Source organism: Hyperolius riggenbachi, chromosome 3 (assembly GCF_040937935.1).
Source record: "Hyperolius riggenbachi isolate aHypRig1 chromosome 3, aHypRig1.pri, whole genome shotgun sequence".
Taxonomy (NCBI): domain Eukaryota; kingdom Metazoa; phylum Chordata; class Amphibia; order Anura; family Hyperoliidae; genus Hyperolius; species Hyperolius riggenbachi.
Window position 1 is genome coordinate 95,067,436 of NC_090648.1, and position 15,145 is coordinate 95,082,580.

General features: G+C 46.7%; 1 protein-coding gene across 1 annotated transcript in view; it reads right to left on the reverse strand.

The window, feature by feature from the left end:
• The window catches only part of LOC137562854 (phospholipase DDHD2-like), a 79,263-nt gene that overhangs the window by 26,327 nt on the left and 37,791 nt on the right, over window positions 1-15,145 (reverse strand). Inside the window, exons 6-9 of the mRNA XM_068274613.1 lie at window positions 14,664-14,753; window positions 12,426-12,567; window positions 9,725-9,933; window positions 3-35 (exon numbers count right to left, since the gene is read on the reverse strand). Coding sequence (XP_068130714.1) covers window positions 3-35; window positions 9,725-9,933; window positions 12,426-12,567; window positions 14,664-14,753 — 474 coding nt within the window. The remainder of the gene's footprint in view (window positions 1-2; window positions 36-9,724; window positions 9,934-12,425; window positions 12,568-14,663; window positions 14,754-15,145) is intronic.

Genomic DNA, 15,145 nt, shown 5'->3' on the forward strand with positions numbered 1-15,145 from the left:
CTGGTTGGTGAGGAGATCAAACACTATGAGAGATCCTGTGGGAAATAACAGAAAACACTTAAAGCGGACCCAAACCAAACATTTTTTTCATTCAAAATATTTAGTTGCACCACTCTGACACATACAAAGATAAATAAACACTCCTTCAAGCCTATGAGCATTTCAGTGCATGCTTTTCACCCTTCTCTTTTCATAACTAGGGTTATACAGGTGGCAGCCATTAGCAATTCCTCCTTTGACAGACACCACCTACTCCACCAGTCTGCCGGATTCTGTCCCGGCAATTTGAAAGGAAAGGGGGGGGGGGGTTTCTCCACTAAATGTAAAATATTTTATATTTGTCATCATGCAGCTGAAAAAAGGCTGCTATTTATTATTATAATTTAGAAAATAGATTTTATTTCTGAAATCTTGTATTTTTAATTTGGGTCCACTTTAACGCATTCCCATGGTAACAGTACAAAGTATTGCTGTATTACTCTAAAATCTTCAAAAAAGGAGGATCTATAAGGGGCTTGTCAAAGCAAATCTATAATAAAGAAAACATCCCCTGGGGAATACTTACCTCAGGAGGCGGAAGCCTCTGGATCCTAATGAGGCTTCCTGCTCTCTTCAGCCCCCCGGGATCCAGCGTCGTCAGCCGCGGGAGATCGGACATGTAAATGTTTACCTTTCCCGGTCCAGTGCAGGTGCAGTAGCGGCTTTCCAATGGGCTCTGGCGGAAATAGCTGAGCCTGATTGGGTCTGCTATACTTCGCAGGTGCCAGCGCTGGATCACTGTGGCTTAGGAGGATGCGGGAAGCCTTATTAGGATCCAGAGGCTTCCCCCTCCAGAGGTAAGTACTCTTTTTTTGTGACAGCATCCCTTTAACTGGCCATGCTGGCTTCTCTGACGTATCATTCTTTTAGCACAAGCAGAACGGCTGTCAGGAGACATTGTTATTGATTTAGTATTTATATATCAACATACTTTAGACTGCTGGAGGGCCGGAGTGTACATAAAATGATGTAGAAAAACCTTACAATGAACCTAGGTAGTGTAAACAGCGCCAGAAACACAATCCCCCCCCCACGCAAAGCAATTCGTGTACAAAATACATACTGTATTTTCAAATGTCCCCCCAAAACAACCCCCTTTCCCCAGTAATTGCAAGGACTGCAAACTATCCACCCCTACACAGGCGTGCGCACACAAACTACTTTTATATTACTCTAACTACCCCACCACCACCACTACCACAATGTTTTTTGCACACCAAGACAGTGAAGCATACCCAGGTGACAACCTGCCATACAATTGGACAGCAATGCCACCTAATGCGGAATTGGATTGGAAGTCAGCAAATTTCTTCTTGCTGGCTTCCATGTGGAAACATGGTGCCAGCACTGCTGCCGCATCTATAAGTAATACATTTTGTGTGTGGAGGGCCGTTAAAAAAGCCTCCAGGGGCCGCATTTGGCCCGCGGGCCTTAGTTTGAGGACCACTGGCCTACATCTACTGCAGAGTTTTGCACACTGTATAATCTTGTCCATAACTGTCCCTCAAAGGGGCTCACAATCTAATCCCCACTGTAAGAATATGTGAGGTTCTTGCAATGTAAAATCCTCATTCATTTAGAACCAATATTTCAGTAAGAAGACTATTATCCAGAGTTCTCCTTTAACTACTTGAAGACCGCCTCACGCCAATGGGCGTGACCGCAGTGGCAGCCCCAGGACCGCCTAACGGCAATTGGCGTCAAGTCCTGGGGCTGCAGTTTCCCAGGGAACAGCCGCGGCTAGCAGGCTGCTTGTAAACGTAAGGGGAAGAAATCCCCTTTGTTTACATGCGCACAGCGCTGCCGGGGGCCGCAGCGCTGTACGAGATCGGCGATCCCCGGCCTCTGATTGGCCGGGGAGCACCGGCCTCCCATAAGCTGATGCCTATGAGAGGCGGAACAAGACGGATCGCCGTCCTGTTCCAATGCAGGCATCGGAGGGGAGGAGGGAAGGGGAGGGAGGGAGGGAAGAAGGGGAGAGAAACAGCTTCGATGAGGCTTCAAAAAAAACAAACAAAAGTGGCAGCAGCGATCGGACCCCTCTGGCGGCATGTCCCCTTAGGGACAAAAAAAGGAGGTGAGTCCGATCGCTGAGCACCTAATCTGGGCTGTGCGTGAGGCTGAAAAGCTGCACAGCCCAGTACTGCAACAAAGAGCCTGTCTTTAGGGGGGGTTACCACTGCGGACTTCAAGTAGTTAAGATACCTATAACAGAGAAATTCAGTCTAGTCAAATAGTATTTTTAGAAGTGTTTTTACAGCATAGTCATATGTAATAGACAATTTTGGGAAGAATCCAATTAGCTTATCTGAATTTTTTTGGGATGTGGGAGGAAACTTGAATACCTGGAGAAAACCCATACAGACATGGGGAGATTATACAACCTCCATGCAGAGAGTGTCCTGGCCCAGGTTTGCACCAGGGACCCCCAGTGCTGCAAGGCAACAGTGCTGCGTACGCCTCCACCATGCCAACATATCTACTGACCCCCCCAAGTACTTGTGTTAGCAGACAGACTCCAGTGTAGCAATAAGCTCATTTTACAGCTGTTGTCCTACTGGCAGGATAGAAAATTGTAGACAGTATAAACAAAAAATTCACTGGACCAAAAGTTTCAATTACACCTGAAAGGACAACTATCAAAGTTAACTAAAATTCTAAATGCCACATATATTTCCAGTACTTACTAGCAAGTAAATAGCAAAATAAATGCTTTTTTTCATCTTTGCATTCTTTATTTGAAAAAAATATGACATTTACAGATTACAGTTTTCACTGTGGGCATTACTATGACGGACTTTGTCCAGCACATCCAGCATACAGAAACAGTCCTCACTGGCTATAATCTTGTGACAGAGATGTCTGCAGAACAGCAGAAATATAGCATCAATATAGTGGTTAAATACTGTAACTCATCAGCTATTTCTGTGTCTCTCTTTTCTCTCCACTCACGCAGTTCTCAAGTAAACAAAGATTACAGCCAGGAAGAGCTCATTCTGAATGGTGGGTGTAAGCATGCAAAAACAGGAATAAAGTAAGACTCCTCTCTTCATATCATTTCTCTGTAGCTGAAAAATCTCTCAGCTGTTCTCATGTGATCTGTGAGAAAGCAGTGTGTCTGGGCAGGGTAGAAACAAACAGTAAATCATTCCTTTGTGAATAATGGCAGGGAAGTAACACCCATCCACATGGTACAGTCCTGCAATCCCTCACCTACTTTGTTACATAGAGCTGATACACAAGGTTTTCACACAGGCTTGCGATAAGAGACATCTAAAAAGCTTTCTATTGTTGCTGGCTAAAAGCTCTATACTGTATATGCATGTGGGGTTTACAGAATGACAGTTTCTTTGATACAGAGTAGGGACATCAAGAGCCAAATATAGTCTTGTTTGTAATGGTAGGTGAAATGAAGTATGATAAAGTAATAAGATATACTCACAAAGCAGGGTTACCTCAAAGGCAACCACTGTGTAGGCAGGTGGGGAGATTAGACCTGACCCCACTCAGGATTAAGAAGTCACTCTCCGTAAATGAGTGGAAAAAAAGGGGGTAACACCCCTCCACCAGGGGTGGACTTGATATAGTGTAGTATGGTTACAGAGGCACCAAAAGGATAAAAGTATCCAAAAAGTTTAAAACATCAAGAGGCAGTGGTGTACTTGCCTCTTCCAAGCAGACACAAAAATTGTGAATGTGTTTGTCAAATAGAACAAGTTTATTTAACCACTTCGCATCCAGACCTTATTTTCCCCTTATTGACCAGAGCAGTTTTGACGTTTTAGCTATGTCCCTATTCAATCAGCAATAACTTTATCCCTAATCACAACACGTAAATGATGTACATATCGTTTTTTTCAGGATAAACTAGACTTTCACTGGGGGATATTTTTTCCCAAGAATTTTATTTTTCTGCGCATTTTAGCGGGAAAAAAGAGGGGAAAACGTTAAAATTGCATTATTTCTCAGGTTTTCTTCAATTCTAGTAAAAAATACAAAGTGCTACAGTAGGTAAAAGACATGCCATCAGTATTAAGTCCCCCAAGGATAGATAGCCAGATGTGTGCCCAGTATCAGACCCCCCCAGTATAGCCAGATGTGCCCCCCAATATCCGCCTCCATTATAGCCAGATATGCCCCCGCATTCGCGACCCCTCCACATATATTTATACAGCTGCGTATCACAAATAAGCACCCCTCATTATAGCCAGATGTGTCCCCAGGATCAGTGTTCCCCATTATAGCCAGATGTGCCCCCAGGATTAGCGCCCCCGCCCAATTATTGCATATGTGCCCCCCAGCATTAAGTTATGTCCCTCAGGACCATCAGATGTGCCCCCCATTATAAAATCCCCCACCCCATTACCCTGATGGGCCCCAATAATAATTTCAACCCCCCCCTTCAGATTTTAAACCCCCACCCTCTGTTATGGGCAGCCTGATGTGCCCCCCCTTATCACTATTCCCCCCCCCCCCAGATCGTAAAAAAAATGCCCCTGCAAGATGAATATCTCACCTTACCTGGTTCCTGCGATTATCCTGCAGCTCCAGCCTCCATTCTCCGCTCTTCACTCAGCCCTGTGACGCTGAATATCCGGGTCCCGGCTTGATGACGTCCTCAAGCCGGGACCTATTCAGCGTCACAGGGCTGAGTGCACCGTGGAGAATGGAGGCTGGAGCTGCAGGATGATCGCAGGAACCAGTTCAGGTAAGATATTCATCTTGCAGGGGCGTTTTTTTTACGATCTGGCCACGGAGGGGGAAAGATGAATGATCACGCTGTTTGCTACAGCGGTGATCATTCATCCGCGATGGGGTCACTAATTGGCTACAAGGGAACATGTTCCCTTTTGCCAATTAGTAAGGCAGCTGACAGTGCCGGGGGGTGCGCTCTGAAGCGCACCTGTTCCTGCACAACAGAGCTGCAAGCAGATCAGTATATCTACGTCGCTGTGGCTTGGAGGGTGCCACAGCTGACGTAGATATACTGTAGTAGAGGGGAAAGTGGTAAATACTCCAGGGGGCAATGCAACAAGTTTTGCAGGTTTGATCCCAGTTCAACAGGCAACAACAATGAAGTAATAGCATATGTGGTCAGTAGAAGAGCCAGGCACCTTTGTGTCTGCATAGAGGAGGTAAGTCCACCACTGCCTTTTCATGTTTTTAACTTTTAAGCTACTTTTATCCTTTTGGCGCCTCTGTATCTATACAGTAGTACTACTCTAGTTTTTTCTTCTTTAAAGTGGTATGGGTTTCTTCCCAGTATTTCTTCTCTGCTCTAAAAGATCGATTACAGCATAAAACCTACTAGGATAAAAAATTTGGAGCAGAACGGCATTCTAAAGGTGCCCATAGATCAGGGGTGTCAAACTGAAATAGACAGAGGGCCAAAATAAAAAACTTAGACCAGGCCGAGGGCCGACAAATATATTTATCTCCCCCCACACTTTGGAATGATCGCACAACACCCCACAATTTGCACTGCACATTATAGCCACAGTGCGGGAAAAAAAAAACAGCCTCAGTATAGGGAGGTAGCCGGGTATAGGTGACCCCTGTATAGGAAGCCAGGTATAGTTGCCTCCAGTACAGGTAGCCAAGAATAGAGTCCTCCAGTATAGTTAGCTAGGCATAAGTGCCCCCCAGTACATGTAGCCAGGCATAGGAGCCCCAGAATAGGTAGCTAGGCATAGAAGGTGCCCCAGTACAGGTAGCCAGACATAGCAGATTCCCCAGTATAGATAGCCAAGCATAGCAGGTGTCTTAGTTTAGGTAGCCAGGCATAACAGGTGCCCCAGTATAGATAGCCAACCATTGCAGGTGCCCCAGTATAGATAGCCAAAGCATAGCAGGTGCCCCAGTTTAGGTAGCCAGGAATAGCAGGTGCTCCAGTTTAGGCAGCCAGGCATAACAGGTGCCCCAGTATAGATAGCCAAGCATAGCAGGTGCCCCAGTTTAGGCAGCCAGGCATAGCAGGTGCTCCAGTTTAGGCAGCCAGGCAAAGCAGGTGCCCCAGTTTAGGCAGCCAGGCATAGCAGGTGCTCCAGTTTAGGCAGCCAGGCATAGCAGGTGCCCCAGTTTAGGCAGCCAGGCATAGCAGGTGCCCCAGTTTAGGCAGCCAGGCATAGCAGGTGCCCCAGTTTAGGCAACCAGGCATAGCAGGTGCCCCAGTTTAGGCAGCCAGGCATAGCAGGTGCCCCAATTTAGGCAGCCAGGCATAGCAGGTGCCCCAGTTTAGGCAGCCAGGCATAGTTGGTGGCCCAGTATAGGTAATAGAAGGCATAGGTGCCCACTATAGAGAGCCAGCCAGCCTGCACCCCCTTTCACTTCCTCACCTCTTCCTGGTTACAGAGATCACATTCTCACTCTCCGGCGTAGAGGGTTGTAAGGATATGAATATTCACGGTATCATAACCGTCTCGAAAATTACCACGTATCACACAATTATGTGGACTGAGGCCCCCCACCCCCACACATTAAAAGTGCTGCAGAAAGGAAACCTTACAGGTTTCCTTTCATTTTGGTCTGATTTCCATATATTTGCAGCCAGCAGTTTGTGTGTGACATGCCGCCCTGCCATGCCTGTCAGGGCTCTGCAATATGTCACACACACACATCACCATAAGGAATTCTGTGTCCCGTTCTGTGTCATCTGCTCCTGATTGCAGAGGTCGTATACACCCGGAGAAGATTACACCATCTCCCTGAAAGCACAATGGTTTTATACCTGGTTGGCTGGGGGAGAAGACGCTGTCTTCAGCAAAGTATATCTCTCTCTGCACGGCCACAGATGCCAGTTGGGAATTGAACGAGTTGAAGCAATGCAGGGCAAGATAGCCCTTAAAGAGAGAGAGCACAGAGACAGAATGTACAGTGGAGGAAATTATTATTTGACCCCTCACTGATTTTGTAAGTTTGTCCAATGACAAAGAAATGAAAAGTCTCAGAACAGTATCATTTCAATGGTAGGTTTATTTTAACAGTGGCAGATAGCACATCAAAAGGAAAATTGAAAAAATAACCTTAAATAAAAGATGGCAACTGATTTGCATTTCATTGAGTGAAATAAGTTTTTGAACCCCTACCAACCATTAAGAGTTCTGGCTCCCATAGAGTGGTTAGACACTTCTACTCAATTAGTCACCCTCATTAAGGACACCTGTCTTAACTAGTCACCTGTATAAAAGACACCTGTCCACAGAATCAATCAAGCAGACTCCAAGCTCTCCAACATGGGAAAGACCAAAGAGCTGTCCAAGGATGTCAGAGACAACTTGTAGACCTGCACAAGGCTGGAATGGGCTACAAAACCATTAGCAAGAAGCTGGGACAGAAGGTGACAACTGTTGGTGCGATTGTTCGAAAATGGAAGGAGCACAAAATGACCATCAATCGACCTCGCTCTGGGGCTCCACGCAAGATCTCACCTCGTGGGGTGTCAATGGTTCTGAGAAAGGTGAAAAAGCATCCTAGAACTACACGGGAGGAGTTAGTGAATGACCTCAAATTAGCAGGGACCACAGTCACCAAGAAAACCATTGGAAACACATTACATCGCAATTGATTAAAATCCTGCAGGGCTCGCAAGGTCCCCCTGCTCAAGAAGGCACATGTGCAGGCCCGTCTGAGGTTTGCCAATGAACACCTGAATGATTCTGTGAGTGACTGGGAGAAGGTACTGTGGTCTGATGAGACCAAAATAGAGCTCTTTGGCATTAACTCAACTCGCTGTGTTTGGAGGAAGAAAAATGCTGTCTATGACCCCCAAAACACCGTCCCCACCGTCAAGCATGGGGGTGGAAACATTTTGCTTTGGGGGTGTTTTTCTGCTAAGGGCACAGGACAACTTAATCGCATTAACGGGAAAATGGACCGAGCCATGTATCGTGAAATCCTGAACGACGACCTCCTTCCCTCTGCCAGGAAACTGAAAATGGGTCGTGGATGGGTGTTCCAGCACGACAATGACCCAAAACATATAGCAAAGGCAACAAAGGAGTGGCTCAAGAAGAATCACATTAAGGTCATGGAATGGCCTAGTCAGTCTCCGGACCTTAATCCAATAGAAAACCTATGGAGGGAGCTCAAGCTCAGAGTTGCACAGAGACAGCCTCGAAACATTAGGGATTTAGAGATGATCTGCAAAGAGGAGTGGACCAACATTCCTCCTAAAACGTGTGCAAACTTGGTCATCAATTACAAGAAACGTTTGACTTCTGTGCTTGCAAACAAGGGGTTTTCCACTAAGTATTAAGTCTTTTATTGTTAGAGGGTTCAAAAACTTATTTCACTCAATGAAATGCAAATCAGTTGCTATCTTTTATTTAAGGTTATTTTTTCGATTTTCCTTTTGATGTGCTATCTGCCACTGTTAAAATAAACCTACCATTGAAATGATACTGTTCTGAGACTTTTCATTTCTTTGTCATTGGACAAACTTACAAAATCAGTGAGGGGTCAAATAATTATTTCCTCCACTGTATGTGTGTCCACCAATCTAGTCGCCACCCAGCGACGGTGAACACACAACAACGGAACCAAAGTGGGAACGCAATCCTAAGAGTGGCGATTGCCAAAAGTGACACAAGACAGAATTAGACAGAGCACAAGTGTAGCAAGAAAGACATAGCAAATAACAACGATCAGAACATCAAGGAAAATAACAAACGCTAGCTAAACGCGAACATTCATTCGCAACAGCGAACGCGTTTAAGACACGATCACCGCGCGTTAGGCGCCCAGTGATAAGCATGTCACCCTAACTAACCAATGTAACACAAACACGAAATAGAGAACGCGAATGCTTGCTAAACGGTTACCTCACTGAGCCCACAGCAAGTGTTCGTACCAGACAAGACAGACAGAAGGAGCGGCCAGCAGCAACCGCAGCTCTGGCCTACACTCCCAGACAGAGCACAGAAGGACCCACTGCTACTGCCGCTAGAGCGGATGCAATCCAGACAGACAAACAGATGGGGCTACCAGTAGCAACCGCTGCTCTGGCTAGCACCCCTAAGACAGGGTACAGGCAGAACGATTTCCTGTCGACCGCCGCTGGTGACAAGACAATCGCAACAGATAGACAGAACAAGGCAAAACAGATTATACAAGCTGACTGCGCTAGAAGGGATGCCTAATGCAGTCCCAAGGGATTACTCTAAGATAATCTTAGCAAACAATAGCAAGGCTGATACTCCTGGAGAGTTAGCAGGAACAAACCATCATGACCAGCAAGGAATTCTGGGAAGAAATGTTTTTTATACTGCAAGCCATCAGAGGAAACAGCTAAGCAATTTGCATGACAAGTGTATGCAAATTCCTCACCAGCAGAGCAACTCTGAATCTTGCAAAGTGAAGACAGGTCTCTTTTCCAGAGACCTGTAGCATTTAGACCTAAAGAATGGTCAAACAGCTGTCTGCCTGTGCACACAGCAGAGCAGAGCAGATCATTACAGTCAGAGTTTTATCCCACTTTAAATCAAACCTGCTTCTTCCGTGAAAGTACCCAAGCGACTAAGGGAGGAACTTCGAAATGTTTGCTTTTAGGCTCTGTCTATCTTGAACTAAACCTTCTGCAATCCAAGACTTCCCAAACATATTAAGCTCAGTATGCAATGACAGTCTCCAAGTTATTTTCCTCAACTCTGTACCCCAGTACTGGACATGAGAATAGAGTGTAACATACCAAGACTGTGTCCGACCACTGAAACACCTCCTGGGAAAGAGGAGTTACGCTCCTTAAAAATGCTGTAGAGGCGGTTCATCTCCCCACACACTGTGTCAAGAATGGTCTGGCAGTGGGTTGGACTATTATAGAAGAACAGGTCCAGAATGGTGTCATTGGTGAGCTGCCGAAGGAGGCTGATGCTGGGGAGTGTAATCCTTTGAATATCACTGCAAGGAAAAAACAAGGAGACATTCCTGTTAGTTTTAGCTACAGTGAGAAAATGTTTGGCCCACTCTAGACCTCCAAGAAAGCTATATTAGAGGTGAAGCCCCAGATCACAAGGAAAGCCATATGGGGGAGGAGGAGGAACACCTGGCTAATGTATACAGAGCAACTATGCTATAGTGTCTATTGACCAATGCCCCCCCCCATACAGTTGTATGGGGGGAGGGGGGCATGGGTCAATAAACACTATAGCATTGTTGCCCCCAGTATAGGTTAGCCAGGTATAGGTAGCCTCAGTATAGGTTAGCCAAGTATAGGTGGCCCCAGTATAGATTAGCTAGGTAGGTGCCCCAGCATAGGTTAGTCAGGTATAGTTCCCCCCAGTATAGGGATAGGTAGTAAGGTATATGTGCCCCCAGTATAGGTTAGCCAGGTGTAAGTGGTCCCAGTGTAGGTTAACGAGGTATAGGTGGCCCCAGTATAGATAGCCAGGTATAGTTGCCCCCAGTATAGGTTAGCCAGGTAGGTACCCCCAGTATAGATTATCCAGGTATAGGTGCCCCCAGTATAGGTTTGCCAGGAAGGTGCCCCCAATATAGGTAGCCAGGTATAGGTGCCCCCAGTATAGGTTAGCTAGGTATAGGTGGCCCCAGTGTAGGTTAGCCAGGTATAGTTAACCCCATTATAGGTTAGCCAGGTATAGCTGCCCCCAGTATAGGCTAGCCAGGTGTAAGTGGCCCCAGTGTAGTTTAGCTAGGTATAGAGGGCCCCAGTATAGGTAGCCAGGTATAGTTGACAAAGTATAGGCTAGCCAGGTATAGGTGCCCCCAGTATAGGTTAGCTAGGTAAGTGTCTCCAGTAAAGGTAGCAATGTATAGGTGCCCCCAGTATAGGTTAGCTCGGTATAGGTGCTCCTAGTATATGTTAGTCAGGTAAGGTTACCCCCAGTATAGGTTATCCAGGTATAGTTGCTCCCAGTATAGGTTGGCCAAGTATAGGTCAAGCCAGTACAGGTAGCCAAGTATAGTTGCCCCAGCATAGGAAGCAAAGTATAGGTGGCCCCAGTATACGTTAGCCAGGTATAGGTGGCCCCAGTATAGGTTAGCCAGGTATAGTTTCCCCCAGTAAAGGTTAGCCAGGTGTAGGTGGCCCTGTTTAGGTTAGCCAGATATAGGTGCCCCCAGTATAGGTTAGCCAGGTATAGGTGGGCCCAGCATAGGTTAGTCAGGTATAGTTAACCCCAGGTACAGGTGGCCCCAGTATAGGTAGCCAGGTATAGTTGACCAAGTATAGGTTAGCCAGGTATGGGTGCCCTCAGTATAGGTTAGCTAGGTAGGTGTCCCCAGTATAAGTAGCCAAGTATAGGTGCCCCCAGTATAGGTTAGCCCAGCATAGGTGCCCCTAGTATTCGTTAGACAGGTATAGTTGCCCCTAGTATAGGTTATCCAGATATAGTTTCTCCCAGTACAGGTTAGCCAGGTATAGGTGGCCCCAGTACAAGTAGCCAAGTATAGTTTAGCCAGGTGTAGGTGGCCCCATATAGCTTACACAGATATAGGTGGACTCAGTGGACTCAGTATAGGTTAGCCAGGTGGGTGCCCCTAGTATAGGTTAGCCAGGTATAGGTGCCCTCAGTATAGGTAGCTAAATATAGGTGCCCCAGTATAGGTTAGCCAGGTATAGGTGCCCTCAGTATAGGTAGCTAAATATAGGTGCCCCAGTATAGGTTAGCCAGGTATAGGTGCCCTCAGTATAGGTTAGCCAGGTAGGGGCCTCCAGTATAGGTAGCCAAGTATAAGAGCTCCCACTATAGGTTAGCCAGGTAGGTGCCCCAAGTATAGGTTAGCCAGGTATAGCTGTCCTCAGTATAGGTTAGCCAGGTAGATGGCCCCAGTATAGGTAGCCAAGTGTAGGTACCCATAGTATAGGTTAGCTAAGTAGGGGCCTCCAGTATAGGTTAGCCAGTCTGTCCCCAACCCCCCCTACCCCCCCACCCCCCTTCCCTGGCCGTGGCTCCTTTACCCCCTGGAGTCAACGGCCCCCTCCTCCACAGTCAACGCCACTGAGCCCCTTCACTGCATGCCCGACGGCACGGAATGCAGGCGTGTATACAGGAAGTACGTCCTGTATTTGCACCGTTACCAGGGGAACCTCTCTCCTGTCTGTGGGTCATCGCTGATGTCTGCTCTGCATGCTGCGCCGCCGGGCATGCAGTGAAGGGGATCACGGGAGCGGACTGGGGTGGAGTAGGGGGCTGCCGACTCCAGGAGGTAAAGGAGCAGCGGCCAGGGAGGAAGGATGGCGGCTGAGTGAGCGGGATGACACCCTTTGGAGTTTTGTATATTGGTGTATACCATTGTCTGTATTGTACCCTTGTACCCTATGTTTGTTTCTTACTTTGTACAGCGCCACGGAATATGTTGGTGCTTTATAAATAAATAATAATAATTCTATAAATAAGCTGCGCAGTATGACTCCACAGTTACAGACATACTTGTCTACGCCAGTGGGGCCGTCATGGAGGGCGCTGTGCCAGCGCACGGGCAGGAACTCCACACGGCCGATCTGCTCCTGCTCCTCGGCCTTCTTGAAGTGGGCGTGAAGCAAATTCAAAGAAAGGAGCCGGAAATCATTGACTGATAGAAACAGAAACAGAAATCCTGATTACAAGCGAGAACAACGATGTGTGCAGAGGCTCTGCTACACAGGAAGCTCGTTGCATTAAGGGTGCATTCACACTGTATCTGCCCATACAATCCTTTGGGCCTGTTCACATCTCTGGGTTGTAGCAGATAATTCACTGCATGTTGTGTATTCTATATCGGCTTTTAATGAGTCTGGATGGTATAACAAGCGTAGTGCCTTTTGCGGTTCATACACATTATAACATGAACTATGCAAAAGTTCACAGTGTGAATCCGGTGTAACACATTCCAATCCATTTTCATGATCACCCACGTCCTCCCCATTACTTCCTTTTCCGGGATGCCGGGGGGGATTTGGAGAACATGGTTGTTCTTCTGCTGCTGGCATCCAGAGGGTCTGTACCTCCTCGCTGTAGAGCAGGTATGTCAATGTCAAACTCAATCACGCAAGAGGCCAAAATGTAAACACCCAATCAAAGTCGCCGGCCAAATTGTTTATTATTGTGAATGGCAATTGAAAGAAAAAATCAGCCAAATACTTAAGGAGAGGGAAGGCTCTGGTTCCTACAGAGCCTTCCCTCTCCTCTCCCACTGCCCTTGTTTAAGTGGCGGCTCCCCATTTGAATCCCCCACCACAGTGGACTTTGGAAGTCTTTGGGAGGCGGGAGCCCAAGTGCCCCCGAAGACAGGCGGTTCCGTACTGCGCCTGCACGAGCACCAGGGCCGGGCCAAGGCAAGGCGAGAGAGGCTCCAGCCTAAGGGCGCAGTGTAGGGGAAGGCGCACAACTCACTCAGCTATCGTTCCCACATTGTGTTTGAAGCAGAGAGAAATAAGAAAAGGGGATACATGGCAGGGACTGCAAGCCAGATAACTAGAGATTAGGTAAGTATCTGGCTTATTTTTTTTCTTTTAAGTTCCCATTAGCTTAAGATCTAACAGTCTCAAACTAAGTGGGGAAACTATAGCGACTGTGGGGGGCTGGCTCCTCCCTCTTCTTCAGAGTAATGCAGTGGAGCAAAGTAATATGTACCTGCCACAGTGCTGCTTCGAGTCTCCTCCGATCTCCCCAACAACCACACGCTCTATGCGGCATACCTTTGGCTCCTGGCGCATGTCACATGATTGGGAGAAGGAGGAAGTGCCAGGAAGAACAAGAAGAACAAGAAGAGACATGACGCATCGCTGGAGCGGGTAAATATTAGTGTGTGCTGTCGTTCTTTTACTGCTTACAATTGCACTTTTGAAGCTCTCAGGCGCCACATAATATGGCCAGGAGGGCCGCATTTGGTCCACGGGCCTTATGTTTGACACCTGTGCTCTAGAGGAAGGAGGTGACCTGGCACCAGGGGAAGGGGGCGGGGCCAGCATTAGCTCATGTGCTGTAGCTCTGCCCCCCTTGCACATGCACCAGTGTAATATCTTTATTACCAGATCCAGCAGTGGCGCCCCTGCAACAAGCCCTAATGCACCCACATAATATTTACATTACTTGGTGCAGCGGCAGAGGTTGGGGCCGGTGGTGTTCAAAGTGTTAGACTTTAGTTTGACACTTTGAGCTGAAGAGATGGACATTGTCGGATTTTACCGGGTGGCAGCCATTTTTACTATGTCAGACTATGTCCAACATTGGAGCCATGCAGGAAAATACGAGTGGAAAGGGTTAAACCTGGTACACACATTCAATTTTGCTTAGCTAATCCCTGACCAATTTTACTACTTCCATGTAGCATGAGGGCCAACAGATTTTGAATGCTATGAACAGATTGTGTAGGTAAACTCTCATATTATACGGAAGTGGTAACATTGCATGTGTGTATGCACCCTTCGTGCTAAGTAAGGACTGCTAAGTGCTAAGTAAGTACCTAAATCCCTGTAGCCAATATTCTAATGCAGGCTAGAAAACCGACTACTCGCCAAGCCCTATTTGATAGGTGTATTTCATGATTATATTGCATTTAAGGGGGAACTCTAGCAAGAGCGTAATTACAAACCATTTAGCTATAATACCTGCTCTGTGGTGGCAGCACCTGTATTGGAGAGAGAAGAGGGTAAGAACTTATTTATTTATCACACTGCATGGACTTACCACACTGTACAATGTTTCGAAACTGCAGATCACAAAATGGTCCAATACCATGGACTACAAATACCAAGTGATCGATATGTTCTGACTCCCCTGGAAAGCAAAAACAAGTAAACATTTACAGATACCATAATACACTTTGTATCATTGGGACAAGCAGAAAGGCAATGTCAATATATGCAGGCATGCTATGACATTACAGTCCTTTGTAAGTTTCTGCATTATAGTGAAAAAAATGAACACATACTTGGTCACTATTGATTTGTGAAGAAACGCAATCGATTTGTGAAGAAACGCAATCAATTGGTTTTCTGATTGTGTGTTTCATGATTCCAATCCAAATTGCCCATCTAGGAACTGCAAGGGCAATTCTCTAGGGTCCAGCAGATAACGGATTCTATTCATGCGATTACAGCTGTTGTCCTGGGAGGCCAGTGTTTGGCTTAATTAACGGGAATAAAAGGATCTTTCCTTTAGCAGCTAGG